This window comes from Hyaena hyaena, unplaced genomic scaffold, assembly GCF_003009895.1.
Source record: "Hyaena hyaena isolate Hyena2069 unplaced genomic scaffold, ASM300989v1 scaffold_439, whole genome shotgun sequence".
Lineage (NCBI taxonomy): Eukaryota > Metazoa > Chordata > Mammalia > Carnivora > Hyaenidae > Hyaena > Hyaena hyaena.
The window spans coordinates 793800-812900 of NW_024081067.1; the positions used below are offsets into that span (position 1 = coordinate 793800).

Below are 19101 nucleotides of genomic sequence, written 5' to 3' on the forward strand. Positions count from 1 at the left end.
TTACATACTGATGTACTGACTTGAAGCAATTATGTAAGGTTTTGATAGCCTCATTTATAGGAAAAATAGGCAAGGTTGAGAGACTTAGTTAAGGGCACACAGCTACCTTGTCCATGAATTGTGGCTGCTCGGTAGGGCCTGAGACTTAAGTTGAGCTTCTGATGTTTTGGGGTTGCCTATCCTAAATTTCAAATGCGTCTCCCATATTAAATGAACTTGGCTCTTTTTATTTCCTACTTGTGGAACCATTCAGAGCAAGCTTGCCAAATTTATAGCATTAGATGATAATTATGAGTCACTAAAAGTCTAGTACATCCCGTGATCTTTTGGCCTGTTCACGCCTAGTGAATAAAATATTAAAAATATTATTTAGAATAAATAATAAAAATATTATGTAGAAGATCTTGTGAAAAGTAGATAAATCATTTTGGAAACAAAAATACGTATATTAAAAAATTTTAAATGGGGGCTCCTGGATAGCTCAGTAGGTTAAGCATCTGGTGGCTCAGGTCATGATCTCACAGTTCATGGGTTTCAGCCCCACGGTGGGCCCTATGCTGACAGCTCAGAGCCTGGGGCCTGCTTCAGATTCTGTGTCTCCCTCTCTTCCCCTCCCCTGCTTGTGCTCTGTCTCTCTGTCTCTCAAAAATAAATAAATATGAAAAAAATAAATTTAAAAAATAAAATTTTAAATAGATATCAGTCTTCACCTACCTTGAAAATTTTTTTTAAAGTTCATTTATTTTGAGAGAGAGAGGGAGAGGGGGTGTCAAGCAGATTCTTCACTATAGAGCCTGATGTGGGGTTCAAAGTCATGCACCATGAGATCATGACCTCAGTTAAAGTTGGACGCTTAACTGACTGAGCCATCCAAGGGCCCCTTCACCTGCTTTTTAGGAAAACTTCTGTATTCCATAAGAGGAATGTTTTGATTAATTAACCAATTTGATGTTTATATAATACTTAGAGTTTCTTAGTATAAGTTTTAAGCATGGAGAAGAGTCAATATTGAAGGTCTCTAACACTGTAATTAGCCCAGACACATTCTGAACTTCTTTCTTCCCGATTCAAAGAGCTAACCTAGCAAGGGTAGCTGAAAGTAACAATGATGACTGGTTGAGACCAACACGCAGACACATAAGATAGAATCCTTGAACACCAATCCACAGCACACTCTGACTTTCTAGCCAGCTTCAGAATCTCTTGGAGAGGGGCTACTAAAGCTCAGATTAATCTCCCCCTGAAATTTCTGATTCAGTAAGATTGGGGTGAGGTCTGAGAATGGGCATTTCCAAGAAGTTACCAGGTGAGGCATCCATTGCTGGCCCCAGAGCCTCACTTTGAGAACCACTGCTCTAGGAGCTGTTTTGAGTCCACAAACCTATGTGAATACAAGCTCATTTAATTACATATTCAACACTCCTAAGACTCAGCCCAGAAGCACAATAAAGCCCGTAATAGTTTTTGTCAGCTCTTCCTTAGAGTCTAGTCAGACACCAAGAGACTACTAGTAGTTTGATAGCTACCCTTTTTGATCTCAGCATGGCAAGATCTTTCTAGTTTGGGCTAAGCACTTCTGTAGAGCCTCAATAAACAGTGAGAGTTTGAGATAATGAAATAATGTGCTATGTTATTGGTCTTATGAGATGACAGCCAACAGTAAACAACCAAAAACTGGACGATGGAAAGCAAACACATAGGGCATAAGAGTCCTCCTTGTGATTAGAGACTACAGTGCTGGATTTCCGGAATGTCTTCAATACACAGATAGCAATGAATGGGAGGAAAACTCCCACTCATTGCACATCACTGAATTTTCTGTTCATGCATTTTCATATCTGAGTCAATGTCCCCAAGCCCATTTCCCATACGATATTCGTTTCAACACAGCTAAAAGTTATACTTTTTCATACAAATATTTGTCCTTCCCAGATTTACCAAAAAGAACAGTCCTTAGCATTTAATTATTTTAATGAAAAAGTCAACATAGTAATATATTATGTTCCTATGCATCTGTTTACCAACATGCCTGCATATTCTTGTTTATAGAGATATGTCTTCCTTTATTTTTGTACTATTTTTTATGTTTTTTGCTGCCTCCCTTACCAAAATCAGTTTCTCAAAGTAAGAACATTTGCCTTGGTCACAGTGCAAAACTCCTGGGTACCAGTACCAGAGAGGCTGCAAGGGCAATGAGTGCTCCAGAAATACTTGTAATGATGCATAACACAGGCACCCATCTATGGGGAGAGAACAGGCCATGCTCCCTACAGCCAAGTCACCTAAAAAACAATTTGCTTGAAATTTAGTGACGGTTTTTTAGAGTTGTTGCATCAATGTGACCCATTTTGTTGTCATGCTTATTGTTCTCATAGACTATTGGCATTTGGGGAATTAATGAAACCTAATTTTACTCCTTAGAGAAGTTACTGGTTCCAGGATTGTGGTAGAGAAAGTAAGGATGAGCCTGAAATGTCTTCATGTGCCCAAAATAAGACCATGCTCAAAGAATGAGGGAAATTATCAAAAGGTCACAGGGGTCAGCTTTAAAGTACTCCTGTTGGCCAAATAAGGGACATTTAAGGATCAAAATAAATATCAAGGACAGCATATTGTACCTCCTTAAATAAAAGGGGAATCCATGAATCTAACATGATATATATAAACACTGGAGAAGGAAAACCTCTGCCTCTTGGTATAATGTCAACTAATAAATATAAAAAGAATGATGGAATTAGAAAATCTCCATTTGGCAGCCATCATCAATGGATACTAAAAATAGTGGATAAAAGTATAAGAAGTAAAAGGATATTTATGTAGTCTCGAAGTATGCCCTCATAAAACACTTTAATGACAAGGGGTAACAGAATAACTTTACCATGTAGAGGTCTGGGAGGCATCACCCCAGTCAACTATCAAAATTAACGTTGCCAGTAATGACTTCGATAATGTGTTGAAGAGAATTCAACATCACTTCTATTATCTCCCTGTCAAAGTGCACAACCTGAATCCAATCAAGAGAAAATATCAAACCAAATTGAAGAGCATGCTTCAAAAGAACTATCTGTATTTTTTTTTAATGTCAACATCAGAGAATACAAAGGAAATTCAGGAACTGCTCCAAAGTAAAGGAAATAGAAGAGACATGACAAGTGAACCCATGATTTCAGATTTTCTTTTTCTTTAAATTTTTTTAAAATGCTTGTTTATTTTTGAGACAGAGCATGAGTGGGGAAGGGGTAGAGAGAGAGGGGCACACAGAATCTGAAGCAGGCTCCAGGCTCTGAGCTGTCAGCACAGAGCTTGATGGCGGGGTTCAAACTCACGAACTGTGAGATCATGACCTGAGCCGAAGTTGAACACTTAACCAACTGAGTCACCCAGGCACTCCAGATTTTCTTTTTTCGTAAGAGATGTTCTTGGGACAAATGGTGTATTAGTTTCCTATGGCCGCACAACAAATTATCTCAGACTGAGTGGCTGAAAACAACACAACTTTATTACCTTCTATTTCTGTAGGTTAGAAGTCTGACAGGGATCTTCCTGGGTTAAACTCCGAAGTGTCAGCAGGGCTATGCTCCCTTCTGGAGACGACCCTAGGGGAGAATCTATTCCCTTGCCCTTTCTAGCACATAGAGGCTGCCCACATTTCTCAGCTCCTTCCCCTGCCTCCATCTTAAGCCTGAAATGGTAGGTTGAGTCCTTATCACATTGCATCACTCTGACCACCTTCTCTGCCTTCCTCCTCCAATTATAAGAATCCTTATGATTATATTGCTATGCCCCAATAACCCAGGATCATCTATGCTAAGATTGGCTGATTCACAACCTTAATTACATCAGAAGCCTTAATTCCCTTTGCTGTCCAACCTACCATATTCACAGGCTCTAGGGATTAGGATGTGGACATCTATGGGGACCATTACCCACCACAAATGGTGCAATCTGAATAATGGCTGTACATTAGATAATAATGTGTCAAAGGGAATTTCCTGAATTTGACAATCGTGCTGTAATTCTGTAAGGAATTTCCCTGTCTTTAGGAAATATACACTGAAGTATTTATGGGTAAAAAGGCATCATGTCTGCAACTTAAAATAGTTCTCGCTACACAGAGAGCAAAAGAGCAGAGGAAAAGCAAACTAGTAAACTATTAACATTTGAGGGATCTGAGTAAAGAGTATTGAAGAACTTTTTGTGCTATTCTTGAAATTTTTCTGTCAGCTGAAATGATGTAATAAAAATTGTAAATGAATGTTTATAAATTTTCTATTTCTAATATACTTTGTGGCATATTGTTATGAAAAACGTGTTCATTCTGAAGGATCTTTAAAAATCGCTTTTAAAACTTTGAGGATCTTTTAGCAAGTTGTTTAGTGACGTTACTTGCAGTTAACTATGAATACGTTATACGTTGGGCTGGCTTGATTGTATTATGAAAATAAAATCAAGTATCCACACTCCTATTGCCTCACAGCTTGGGTATTAATGCTGAGTATTCCCATTTTGTTTTAAAATTCAGTATTACTAAAACATTAAAAAAAAAAAAAAAAGGAGGGGGGGTGCCTGGGTGTCTCAGTTGGTTGAGCATCCGACTTTGGCTCAGGTCATGATCTCACTGTTCATGGGTTCGAACCCTGCGTTGGGTTCTGTGCTGACAGCTAGCTCAGAGCCTGGAGCCTGTCTTTGGATTCTGTGTCTCCCTCTCTCTCTGACCCTCCCCTGCTCATGATGTATCTATCTCAGAAATAAATAAAACATTAAAAAAATAAAAGAAAAAAATTCGGTATTACTTTTTAAAAATTTTTGGATGTATGTTTATTTTTGAGAGAGAGAGAGAGAAAGAGAGAGAGAGAGAATCTGAAGCAGGCTCCAGGCTCTGGGCTGTCAGCATGGAGCCCTATGTGGGGCTCAAACTCAGGAACCATGAGATCATGACTTGAGCTGAAGTCAGATGCTTAACAGACTAAGCCACCCAGGGGCCCTCAGTATTACTTTAAAACTGGGATCTTGAAAAAGAAAGTGTTTAAAAGTAGGCAAAAGACCATAGTTGTCTTCTACCAACTTTAATTTCTTAGTTTTGATGAATGTACCATGGTTATATCAGATGGTAACATTAGGAAGCTAGGTGAGGGTGATATTGGTGAGCCAACTTTACGTTCCTATCCCTGATTCTACATAAGGGAAGAGAAAGGGAGGGAAAAACCACAGCAAATGAGAAAAGGGGGTAAGCTGTTTGCTGTATACAGCCCAGATGCTTAAACACAATCAGGTTCCAAGTAATACTGCCACTAGCTGGTTCCTTACTATTGGGCAAGTTACTAATATATTTAAATCCTGCCTTGGTCTCTCCAAGAAAAAGGGACTTGAGGAATCTTCTTATAAAGTGCATGTATCTACTAGAGCTTCTTAAAATGAAAACGAATCAAAATCACGAGAGAATAAAGCAACATGCAAAAATAGTGGTTAAGGTGCTGGAGCAGCAAACCACGGTTGTGTCTCCTCATTGGTCAAATGAAGACCCTCATCAAATCAGGGGCAAATCAAAGAACATATTATGAAGGTACCTTTTAAAATATCAGTATACAAAGCAAGATATCTTGATAGTGTTAGTCCTTTCCCAGTCTTTCAGAAATGTAAGGAGGGCAACCTGTCTGCAATCTGTGTGGCAAAACTCTGACCAGCTCTGAGCCTCTGGCTCAGCCCGACCGAGACAGCACAGATAGCAGACTGTCTGAGCCAAGAGCGATGAGCAAGTTGCAACACAAATGTCTCTGACCACACTAAACGTGTAATCACTGAAATCATAGCAGTTTCACCTGAGCCTTTATCTCGGATGCTGGCTCAGCAGCCCAGGAACGTGTAATCCACACTAGGACAGCACATCTTCCCCAGACACTTCTGCTCATGGCTGGACTTAAGCTTACTCTGCACTAACCTCAACTTGGAAACCATGCTCAGGAGGAAAGAAATGCCCATGCAAGGAACGGCTGGGATCAACTGACCGAGAAGAGTAGAAAAATTGGATCCCACATCCTAGAAGGCCGGCCCAGAATATTCAGAAAGGAATTGCATTAGAAATTCTTAAGACCCGTTGCTATGGCACAATTTGATGACTGCATTTAGTTACTGAAAGAACAAAGGATCTCCGTAAAAGGGCGGACATCGTGGGCTCAAAAGCATCAGTCTGAAGTTCAAGGAGAGTTTTCTGTTACTAGCCATGGTGGTAAATAATTATGGGAGGATGGAGAGGTGTCCTTGAAGGTATGACCAGGCACATTTCCTGGAGAATCACTTAAGTTGACTTAGACATACTCATGGGAACAAAGTTGTATCAGAGGGTTACATTCTCGATCAAGGGCCTGATGCGCAGCTTTTTATAGAAATGAATACAAACTATACTGAATTAATCATAAGCAATATCTGGATGGCCTTAGATTACCAGTCTTTCTAAGGTACATAGGCAAACAGAATGAAACACCGACCAAGCTGTGGAAATTTACCAGGCCCATTCCGAGGAGTTGGAGAAAAGGAATCAGTGTTACAATGTGGGCCAGGAGCTAGAGACATGTACAAAAGGGGCCGTGGGTAAAACTGGCAGGCTCACGTGCACAGTGTTGTGAACGGCTGGTGTGAGGTTGGGATGCAGAGCAACAGGCGTAGACCGGGCCACACCAGCTGTGTGTGCAGGGCACTTCGCCACTTGGTGAGAGAGTACACTTTTGCTTACCCTCCTGCAAAGCCCTCCCTAGTGGGAGTATTGAGAGCAGAATGACTCTGGCAGGAGGGGACAGAGGGCATTAACAAGTACCTGTAAACCTCCCTCTCTGCTCCAGTAACAGAAATGGGTGAATAGGTAAACGAGAGAGGTAGACTTTACTTCAGACCATTTTGACAACCCAGTGACTACTTCTGGGATGCTTCCTGGTCCTGAGGATGTGGACATGGATACAGAGACCTGGATCTTGGGGAGTTTGAGGGAGGTTGTGGGGAAAGGTGGGTGAGAGACACCTGCTCGATAAGCATGTGTCCAAGAGTCATGTCAGAAGCCAGTACAAGGTTGGGAGGAGCGGTGCACATAGGGAAGGACTGGCCAATTCCAACAGAAGAGGTGACACCTTGACCTCAGGCTTTCCTGGATGGAACAGAGAAAGAAAGAACATGGGTGGGAGAAGAGTTAAAGGAATGACATGGAGGTGTTAGAACAACACTTGAAATGTTGGGGTTTCTCTTATTTGAATTCCCAACCAGGAGCTTCTTAGCTTTTTATTTGACTTCTGCTAAATATTTCCCTTTCTTAAGCATATAATTAATTTCTATTTACATTATCATCTGTGTAGAGCAGATAGAATCATTTGGGGGGACTTGGTACAAATATAAGGCAGGCAATCTAGTTGTTGACTTCTGAACCACTGGAGCCTCTGACAGATTTACTAGGAAGTTTATTTTTCACTCCAGTGATTAATACTTCATTAAAGCCTGCTTAGTGTGAACAGGCAAAAATACCTGCTATGTCCAATTGTCTTATTTTTAGTTCCATGAACTAAGGGCCTGGAGGGATCTGGTCTTTCCTTGGGATGGGTCCTCTCTCACCCTAGGAAGCAGGCACCAGCTGCCTTTCTACTTCATGGCTCTCCTGGGTGCCAGAGGTATTCTTTAGGCTCTACATTTTGAGCTTAATGAAGTGGGGCTGGTGAATTCAGATTTATCAGGGTTCGAGAATACTTATTTTAGGTGTATACCTTTGGGGGATATTTTGAATCAGATTATGTGTATACCAACTTTGGAGAAACTCCTGGCCCTGAAATAACAAAAGAATAGGAGCAAATTTTTAAGATCCCACTCAGCGCTCTGACAGTTATCTACAAAGATGTATTTGCATTTGAGTTGGATCCTACCAAAGGGGTTAAAAACAGGGTATGTAAGAAAGCTAGTAACTAGTGCCCTCTAAAGCTCTCTCTGAGCAAGTCCAATTGAGAAGAGTTCAGGTTCTTCACGGGCATCCTAGCTACAAGGATTTCTGACCGGGAAGGTGCCATGTCGTCCCCAGGGACTCGGGGCTACAAGCAGCACAGAAGAGCAAACTGAAGCCTTCCTGCTGTGTCCGTAGTTCTCAGACTCTTCGCCTGGCCTCGGGTTACTCCAGCGGGGCCAGCCCTCCAGAAGGAGTGAGGTACAAGGAGCTACTTCCGGCCTACCCGTTCAGCACATTACTTCCTTTTTCTCTTCGTTCCATTATGTTTGAGAGTGTTTCCCATCATCTGAAGAACCCCCCCTTTGGCTGAAGTTGTATGTGTATTTAAAGGCAGAAAGACATTGGTTTACGTACAGCTGCTAACTTAAGAAGCAGCCCAAATAAGTGTCAGAGTCTCCGGGGGGTGTGGTAAATGGCAGCCCTCAGGCCCATGCCAGTTTTTGGACTCCAGCCATACTCACGCACGTCCAGGGCCACTTTCATGCTACAACAGCACAGTAGTTGTAGCGAGACTGTATGGCTCGTGAAGCCTACAGTATTTACAGATTAGCTTACAGAGAGTCTGCCTACTTCTGGACCACACCAAAGTATTCTTCATCTGAGAAGGGTAAAAATATATGTATGGTATTTGTATATATAACCTATGCACATGTACGTGTGGGTGTATATGTATCTGTATATCACATACTGATACATGCATACACACTCGTACACGCACACGATACAGAACATATACACATATATTGGACCGTTCTCAAGAAAATACGTCACCCCAATAAGATTATGAGCAGCTTTCTCTTCTTCATACCTTTCAAAACATCCTGTGTCCCCAGTACCACACTCAGGCCACACCAAATGTAACGGGTTACAAATATTCAGATTTTATTATAAATAAAATACTGTTTTTTTTTAACATAAAAAATGCCAAGTGTTGCATTTTATTCACCACCCTGGAGAGCAAGACTGTAGAGATTAAGGCAAACAGCTTAAGTGAAGGCACATATAAAAGGGCCACAGTTGGAATCAGGAGGAACAATTCCAGGGAACAGCTGTCTGTGTCCCCTGCGACACCCAGCATTCCGCAGTGGCCACCCTGTCGATTTTATGACGTAAGATACAGATAACTGGAACTATACAATAAGATCATGTATACCGCAGGAGTGTAATGAAGGTATTGTCTTATAAAGAGCTTTTGTTTTAAAAATAAAATTCTGTTTAAAAATATACTACACAGATGGAGGAAGAAAGCAACAAAACAAAACGGGGAAAAAAAAAACAACCCAAATTTCACTGTGGCCTACGACTTACTGGTGTGTGAGGCTGACCCATGGGCCAGAGGGAAACTATCTCGGCAGTCTATCTGCAGTCACTGTCCTGCAACCTTAAACAAAATGTCTCTGTTAGAATGTGGCCACTAAATAAGAGGAGCTGGCGAGGGAACACTGATGTGAAAACTTGGCAAGAAGGAGCCGCGCCCCACAGCAGGAGAGGCCGGAGAGAAGCAGCCGAGGAAAGGGTATGCCAAGTCGGAACGCCTGTAGCCCACTCGGGGATGCAAGGAGGCGGAAAGAGGAGAGCGGAGTGGCCTGACTGCTCCCACCCACCCTGTCTGTGTACACTGTCCCTGATGCCCTGTGCCCGCTCAGTGACTGCGCACTCCCTCATCAAAATGACCCATCTGGTTCAAAGTGTCAGGGCATTTCTAGCTCGTTCCTGGCTAGACCCACATCGATGCTAAAGATCCCACTGGGCACAATGTCCTAACCTCTCCATGTTCTGTCAACCTGACCTCCCTGCCCTGGAGCGGGTATCAGGAACGCCGACACGCTGCAGTTTAAGGTCCCAGGATTGCAGGGGAAGAGGGTGTGAGGTACCTCTTTTGAGCAGCTGTGTGTGGAGGAAAGCAGGTCACTATGAATGTTAGGAAATGAAGATGCTGCAAACATGAGGCGAGGAGCAGAGCCACGGGGAACAAACGCAATGCAAAGACCTGCAGACAGCGGGGAAGGAGGTATCCAGACACGCTGTGCCAGTGAGGAGGAAAAATGGAGTGAAGAAGTGAACAGACAGTGCCATTCTAGGAACAGGACCAAGTATATTTACATAAATTCCTTACTCTATAATCATGATAAACAAAAAAAAAAAACCACATTCACACAAAAATATAAATTTGAAATAATTAATAGCACCAGTGTGTCAGATAATAGTTTCTTTCCCCCCAGCTACGCAAAGTACAAAGTTGCATAGTGTTAAAGGCTATATATGAATCTCAAAAAGGTGGGCTGGTAGGAGGGAGGGGTTGTGTGGCAGGGAATCGTCACACTGTGATCTTAAAAGAAAACCACAGAGCTGAGGATCAAAAGTTGAGAAGCCAACTAGGCGACTCCACCGACGGGTCTTCCCTCTACACGTGGAGGGAAGGTTTAGAGTGGGTTTAAATCACAAAGTGCAGGAACTAGATGGTGCTGGCAGCTATGTGAAATACTGAGTGCAAGGATTTGCCACCAGGATTTGGCAAACTATGTGTTTAGAGAGATTCTAGAAGATGGGAACGTCAGAAGCTAATTGAGGGGAAGGGTCAAAGCGTCATCTCTCCCCAGTGGAAGAAAAACAGGTATGTGGGATCCTGACAACACAACTTGCGTCTAAGTTTTCTCCCTTTGCTAGGAAAGACTAGGGTGAGGAGGCTTGTTCTGTGTTTGTCTGTCAAGATCTTAGGGACCAACTTCTCTCTACCGGATCAACAGCACTAGTTCCAAGACTAACGTACTAAAAAGGCTCTAAGGATTAGTTTGATTTTGAAAAAGGCTTTAGTGGTTATCATATCCCTATTACTTCCGTATAAATTCCTTTTATAGGAATATCAGAAGATGTCTATGGGTGAGTGCAAGCTGCCCATCCAGATTTATCAGCTGCCCAAAGATCTGAGAAAAGTTTATCTTCCTAGTCAATTATTAACATACGAGAAAATGCTCAGCCTGCTTCTGCAGCCTCATTCTCCTGGAGACTGTCATAAATAATTGCATCCTTACCCGCGGATGGCTCAGTGTCCTCTACTCAAAATAGCTAAAACAACTGATGATGGCTCTTGACATTCTAAATGACCAATACCTTTGGCACAGGATGTTTATTTCCTTTTGCTTAAAAGGAGGAGGGGTAGTAGATGTAGGTGCATTTTCTTTATCGATAGACTGGATGTACTGGCCATCACAGTGCTACTAGTGGTAGCCAAACTTTTCCTTCATAGAAACGAGAGTACTGAGACTGTGAGGAGGTCTGTTGGTATCAGTGAGAAAGGGAGGGCTACTTGCTCAGCCCTGGCAGACGGTTCCCACGAAGCGCTTACGCCACCATACGATAACGTAAGGTGCCACGTCCTCCTGCAACTCAGAAGGGAAAGTGTGGGTAAGGGGGTGCCTTCCGTGGAAGAGAGACTATCAGATAAAACCCTTGGTTCCCGATTCATGATGTCTGACTTGCTTCTTTTTAAGTTCTGTGAATTTTCCTGGTTCAAAAGGACAGTGGTGGAGAGCAGCAGAGAAGTGGGGGTCTGGAAAATGTCATCTTTGTGTTAAGGCACTCTACGGCCTCACAAGGGCTCCCTGGTCGGGGGGCGCTGCCTTCTGGCCCTAAGCCACGACGCTAGGGCTTTTCAATGGATGGGGTGTTGAAGCAGCCAGACGGTAGGGTCTTCTTGATGTCCTCCAGGTTGCGAATGTCCTTCATGATCTCCTCGATATCTCTGTTATAGTCCATGATGGCGGCCTCCTGCTTCCTCGCTTCATTCTCCAGGTCAGAGACTTTCCTGTCCAGGTCGCTGACTTTCATCTCCTCTTTGGCTTTGTTCAGGGTGCCTTCAATCTCATTCAGCTTGTTCAGGTCCACCGTGTCCAGCTGCCCTGTAGAGTCCGAAAGGACACAGAAGGAAACAGATGCATTCACTAAGGGTTATCACATCACTGCACAAGTAACTCCGCCTGCCTTTTATAAACATCCCCCCCCCCAGTTGCCCCCGGCAGTGTCAGCCTGCACGTGTGACATGCAGATCACCTGTGCTGTACAAGGGCGTGGTCAAGGCAGACCAAGGACAAACGCTGACCTGACTCAGCAAGGACAGCTCAGAGCCTATAATGGATACTGGGTTAGATGGGGTTTTTTTCTGAGAAAACAGTTTTTGTGAAATGTTTTCTAAATACACAGCTGCCGTGTTTGAGGCCTTAAGCCTCACTTGCGGTTTTGAAGGTCATCTGATAACATTTATTGCCATTTTCATGTTTATATATGTAAGCTGTATGTCATTTTAATGCCATCTAATGAACATAAAAATCTTTATGCTAGAACTCTAAGCCCTCAGCTCTTAGATTCCAGGGAAGGTGGGCTGGTTTGGGGAGTCATGTCCTGCCTTTAGGAGTCAGACACTATTTGGAGCCCTCCTACGGAAAACGGCCAGGGACAAAATGCTGAAATAATTTCAGCAAAAGCTTCACTTTAAAATTATCAAGAAAAAGTTCTTTTGGAAAGAACTGCTTCCATAATTAACGAAAGCAGACAGCCACACAGCGATCAGCACGTTACGCTTACTGTGCTTGATTAAATTCTCATGAGACCATCTTACGCAAGTGATTCTCAGATGTTAACTGATTTGCCCAAGTTTGCACAGTTTACAAGGCAACAAAACAAAGATTCCTACTCGAGTCTAACTTTAAATTCTAGCTCTTTCTGCCCACAAAAAGCTACCTCCTCTAGCTTCCTGTCATTTTAAAACCCATCTGTTAGCACATTATTATTCTTGATATTTTAGACAGATGAAAAAAAAGATACCTTCCCCTCTCCCTGCTCCAAAAGAAAACTCCAAATGAAACACTGACCAAACCTTAAGGGCTGGTGAATTAAAACAGAATGCCTTGCTACAAAGCTGTACTGGCTGGAGTTTTACCACTTTATAATGTAGGCTCGTGACAAAAGTACATCTGTCCTATAATGAAGCCTGCTCTCTATTAAACTAGATTCAAAGCATTTCAACATGGTCATATTTCCTTATTATGTCAGTAAGAGAATAATCAAATAATCTTTTAAAAAAAACTCTCAGATTATCCTTTTAATTAGCAAATGAAGAGAATTCCAGGCAGTGAAGTCACCCCCAGCTTAAAGTGTTCTTTTATTCTACCACTGAAATCCTTCACTCTAAGTCCTTTAAAAACACTCTGCCAGCAGAATGAGCTGCTCAATATGTCATAAACATTTACCATAAATGAGCCACTCTAACTGGCAGCCTATCTTCCTAATTTTAGAAGTCCTTGGGCCATGGTCAGAGTCCGGTACTTCGATCATATGCCATGGAAGAAGGACTTGTTGAATTAATACAACCTAAAGTCAAGTTTCAGTTCACACAATACTCACACTGTAATATCTGTTTTTGTGACAACTATAACAGACCCCAAGAACAAACAGTCCCCAGAATTGAGAGCCTGCCTAAAATGGCTCTCCAGCTCCTTACCCAGCTGCTCCAAGAGGTCATTAATCAGATTGAGGAGGCTGGTGACGGAGTTTTTGGCTTTTCTGGCATTGATCTCGGCTTCCTGAGCAGCCTGCGAAGCCTGTGTGGGGAAAAGGATAGAGAACAGTAGTCCCAATGGTGTGTCTTCATCTTCCTGAAGTATTTCCCCCCCACTCTGCCAATCAGCCAGCAAGTCCATTTTCAGATGCTTCCCTTTTCCTAACTCGTGAAACAACAATCTCTCACTGTAAGGTTTTTTTTTTTTTGGTCCTATCTTCACGGTGAAATGTTGCTATTTTTAATTCCTATGACCGTCATGAGTAGGCAGTCCACGTGCCTAAACTGACTGTATTTCAAAAAGACCAATATTATTTCCTTTCCTCACTTTCTCACTCAAGAATACACAGTAGATTCATAATAAAATTCAGCAAGCAGAAATGAGGTATTTTTAGGGATGAGTATAAAAACTACATTTTAGAGCTGAAATATGTCCTTCAGGACACTCTTAAGAGACTTATTAGAAATGTTTAGTCTCAAAAAATTTTCATAATCAAGCAACACTCTCTAGAACCCAGCCCCAGGCAACCACACATGGGCGCGTGCATGAGCGCATGCACACACATACACACGAGCGTGCACATACTTGCACAAATTGGGGCAATACAATTTACATTTTAAAAATCAACCAAAGGTAAATATATTTGGGAAAATTCCATGAAACCTGAACAAATACACTGTGCATGAGTCATGGGAAATGGCAATGGAAGAGGAAGTGTCTAAATATCAGAAAACAGATGCTCTCACAAATAAATCTACTCAGGATATAAATGAGTGGCTTGGAGTTCCCTACCACATGATTGTTTTTCCTAGTTTTTGGCTCAAGATAATGCAACATTTTTGGATTGAAACAGTGTAGGATTTTTAAAAAGAAGAAGAGGAAAAAACCTTCACAAATAAATGATTAATTTCTACTGAAATCACAGCCATTCTTCCTGGGCCTTGGTAGGCTGTTCAGTGTGTATCCCAGGAGTGGGTAAATGACTTTGGTACAGCCTGTGGACAGCAATACCACTGCATTTAACCTGTGGTCTCCAGCCGCCTCTTCCAGGACAATGTAAGCTTTGCTCTTGTGGTTAAGAAAAATATTTAAACAATCCTGGCTCAATGCTGTGTCTTTCACGACTGACGTAAATATACATGGGACAGTGTACGCCAGGGTGCTTTGTACTCCTTAGAAGCTCTTTACCAAACGAAACAAAAGGTCGATCTTCTTCCACCCTTTGAACTGAATCCATACCCTTTCTTGGAAGCTCATAAAGAACATATCCTTTTCCTTCTTGCAACAGGCTCGAAGTCTAATGTTCTGTTTCATTAAAAATGAAATCCAGAGATATTCAGCACATATGAAAAACAAATATTTCTTACTATATGGGAATTTCCCTTTGAGCCACACTTTGCTACAGAAAATTAAAGTCCGAAACAAAACCCCAAAAGCACAATAAAATAAGGTATTTGCACAGGGATGCTTCCCGATGTCACTTCCCTAGAGTCTTCTTTGCCTGGATAAACAGGGTTAGTGTTTTTCCTTTCTGTTGCAAGGTGAAAAGGAGCCAGAGTAAAAGGCCTGCTCTTCACCAGCAGTGGAAGAAAGGTCTGGGGCTGGCACAGAAAGGGCACAATTAAATGTGGTTATGTCTATCATTCCTGTGATTGTAGTCCAGCTGAACTGAAAAGTTATGTTTCCACTGTGACTCCATTCAAATCTTTTGAAAACATACAGCATAAAACAGAAAAAGGGATTCTTGTTCTTCATTGGGCCATGCATTTAGTAAGTCAATTTAATTACCAACACCATCGCAAAAGGTAAAAAAGTAATTAAACTAGAGATACAACTGTTTTGTCATCTTTAAAAATGAAACACAGGAAACTGGTCTTGGCCTCTAGAAAGCAAGTTGTGGGGATGACAAAAGTAGGAAGGACATGAACTTTTCGTTGTACTCCTTTTTGATTTTATACCATCAATGAAGCATCCCTCCAAAAATATAAATATGTACTTTGCAATGTCCTAAAGCTTCAAATGTCTGAAAGAACGTTTTGTTTTAACTGAGAGGAGCTTGGGACAGGACAATTGTGCAACGACCTGGCAGGGGGACCAAATTCTTGGTCTTCTATGTCAGTTACTAACCCAGTTCTTGGCCCCAAGATACAACGAGAAGCAGAAGTCAATATGAAAGAGACGCTTCCTAACAAGATGGGGATCTTTATGATTGAACACCCTTCTCTTTCTGCCCAGGGGCAAATAGGCCCAGACAAACTGCTTACCATCCCTGCCATCATCATATCCTGGTCGGCATCATCTTGTTTTCTCTTCAGCTCCTTTTCTGCTTCCTGTAGTTGTTTCAACATATCGTTCACCTCGTTATCCAGGTCTGTAACTTCTGCAAACGTCCTTTCAGCTTCTGCCTTGGTGCTGGTAGCATTCTAGGCACAAAATAAATAATGGCTAGTGAAAAAAAAAAAAAGCTTTCCTTTCTCTAAAGTATGTCCCACACCTTTTATAATCTGTAAAATGGCTGAAAAATACAATCCAGCAAGAAGAGGGCAGTAAATGATGCTGTATGTTGAGCTATGGTATCATTTATTTGTGTTCCGAACAACAGGAATGAAAGGAAAGCTAGCCTTACCACCTAAGGTAATAGCATTATATAGTTTAAAAATAGTTCATCTGCACTCTCTTATTTATCCTTAATACTTCCTGTTCTATTATCACCATTGTTAGCTGAGGTCACATGGCGAGCAACTGAGAAAACATTTACATGGTATACAGTCTCCACTACATCACACTGATTAGACACTTTCAGATGTATGCACTTTGATGGAAACGTAGCCTTATTCTACTTGGCAACTCATCACAATGTAAAAAAAGACCATGATCCTGAAATAGGAGTATTTTATAAAATATAATTAGTTCCCAAACCAACTACTCTTAACAAGCTAAAAAAACATGATTCTCAAACACAGAAGTTTAGAATCTATTCCAGTCTCTCTCCTAAATAAAACAGATTACCATTAAGTAGGAAAACGCCAGCTTAAAGAGATTATTCTTTACGATGAGAAGAAGGAATCCTGGCAGTGGCAGTTACACAGGAGGGGCTCAGACACAAAATACGCCTGAAAGAGGGGCCTCAGAGTTGGATGGGCTTGACACTCCACATAGGGTTGAAAAAAATTTCAGCTGTCCATGTCAAAGAACTGTGTTTATGTGAGAAGAGTCTGATTTTTTTGTGGAAGGGGCTCTGTGGGTCCAGGAAGCCATCCCCTCGTCACAAAGCAGCCCCTGCCACTGAGGCAACAGGAGAAATGTTAAAGGATTCTTCTGATGATTTCAATGATTCTCCCTCTTCAGTCAATGGACGTACCTATTCTAATGCCTAGTGAAAAATGAACACAGATAGTTGAAGATAATTTTACTGGCTTTGAGGAAGAAGCTTGCTAGGCTTTTAGGGGTCTGGAAAGAACCTGGAAAATGACTAGACAAGTACCTGAGCAAAGAGCGTTTAGGAGAAGCGGAAAGCACATACCTTCTGGACAGCACTGGCGATCCTCTCAGCCTCGTGGGCCTTGCTCTTGGCCTCGGTGGCGTCCGCGGCGGCATTGCCCAGCGCCAGCTGTGCCTCCCTCGTCTTTTCATTGGCTTCAATGATGGTCTGGTTGATGGCAGGAATTCTCCTTAGAGCCTCCTCTGCAGCTGTCTTGTTATCGTTCACGCGCCTATCAAAATCTAAAATAAAGCAAGTTCAAGGAATGCGTTTGAACTAAACTCTCAACAAGCCAAAAGGGAACCTTTCAGGGAGCTGCAAGCGGATTTTGTTTTATGAACAATGAACGGCAGGAGAGAAAAATGAAAAACAGCATGGGCAGCCTTGAGAAGAACAAAGCACAAGGCTTCAGATTCTTGTGAATGAACGTGTTTCTGGAAAGAAGTTTATTTTCATGCAAAGTACCGAGTATGCCATTACTACCACTGCAACCAATATTAAAAGCTGCAGTTTATTTAGTGTTTACTGTGTTAGCTACTGAGTGAAGAGCTTTTTGATGTGACTGTGATGCAGGCCCTGTATAATTTTTGTAAGTGAGAACTGAGGATTAAAGAGGTAGATGATTTCTCCCAAGGTTCGCAGAAGTAAGAGGTGGATCAGGGATTCTAACTCAATCCCATGACACCAGAGCCAATATGCTCAACCATTATCTTTTTTTAAATTTGTTTTGGGTTTTTTAATGTTTCTTTTTGAGAGAGAGCAAGCATATGCATACAGAGGGAGATGGAGACACAGAATCTGAACCAGGCTCCAGGCTCTGAGCTGTCAGCACAAAGCCCGACGCAGGGCTTGAACCCATGAACCGTGAGATCACGACCTGAGCCGAAGTTGGACACTTAATCAAATGAACCACTCAGGTGCCCCTCAACCATTATCTTGTAAAGCTTCCATATTTATAGAACCTATGGGCTATTTTATTAGAGGCACGTCCAGCACTATTCAGTGAACTGGGCACATGTCTTTTTTACCTTGGGTGAGGAAAGAAGACGTAAAGATTGAGATATAACTGGCACAGAAAATTAAAAGTAATCTCCATTTACCAACATGAGCCAGCTAAATAGGCACATCTTGATAACACGAGTTACTCTAACATCAGAAAATTTCCTCCCCCACCCCTCCCCCACTGGGATATAAAGGGGTAAAATGCCATGAGCTCTGGGATTTTTCTTTGGAAGGCAGCTATGCTCACCACTGTACCACCAACGCTGCTCTCTGGGATTTTTCTTTGAAATACTTCAGCATACAAAATACAGGGTGGAAGCTGGGGGATGAAGTAGGTACAGGTAAAATCGTACCTGCTGAATCCGGGTGAAGGATTTATGGGATTTATTATACTATTATCTTTCATATTATAGATGTTCCAAGAATCTCAGGGTAAAAAGAAAAAAGAAAAGGAAGTCGCCCTCATGAAGAAAGCATGGAGATTTACTGTATTATGTGACCCGTCCATACCTCTCAGGTTGTTGAGGATGTCATTGGCTTCTTGTAAGGTATTTCGTCCCTTTTTCGCAGCTTCTTCGGCAACAGCCTTGGCGGCATCCGCTCGGGCTAGGAGCTGGTCTGCAGTCTACAAACATGTGGCAGATCAGGGGACAAGCCCTCCAAGGTAAAGCCCTTTTTCCTCCTAACAACCGGGCACCTCTAAGCTACCAACGTGACCCCTGCCTGCTTATAGCACTGGGCCTGAGTGCCCCACACACTTCCCTCCGAACACCCTGTGGCCCGGTCCCTGCAGTAGGGTCACAGACACAGCTTCCGCGTGCACGGTTTCAAATTCTGCCTCGAGAAAGGTAGCAACCTGCAAATCAAACCAACCTGCTGTTCGATCTTTCCCTTCTCCAGAAGCTTCTTGACTTCAAGCTCCTTCCCCCTCATGTCCTCTCGGAGGTCCTCATAATCTTTTAATTTTTGGTCAATCAGACGGTCCAGGTCCGCAGCTTCCTTCTTTATTTTATTTGCCTCATTCTGTGAAAAGCAAGTAAGATTGTGACATTTTAGACAAAACAATGAAACTGATGAAAAGCTAGCCT

General features: G+C 42.2%; 1 protein-coding gene across 1 annotated transcript in view; it reads right to left on the reverse strand.

Annotated features, from left to right (window-relative positions):
• Positions 1-8833: 8833 nt before the first annotated feature.
• LAMC1 (laminin subunit gamma 1) overlaps positions 8834-19101 on the reverse strand; it is a 126542-nt gene continuing 116274 nt past the window's right edge. The window contains exons 23-28 of the mRNA XM_039252980.1: positions 18887-19036; positions 18524-18638; positions 17054-17253; positions 15795-15953; positions 13473-13572; positions 8834-11874 (exon numbers count right to left, since the gene is read on the reverse strand). Of these exons, the coding sequence (XP_039108911.1) occupies positions 11618-11874; positions 13473-13572; positions 15795-15953; positions 17054-17253; positions 18524-18638; positions 18887-19036 (981 nt within the window). The 3' untranslated portion in view covers positions 8834-11617. The remainder of the gene's footprint in view (positions 11875-13472; positions 13573-15794; positions 15954-17053; positions 17254-18523; positions 18639-18886; positions 19037-19101) is intronic.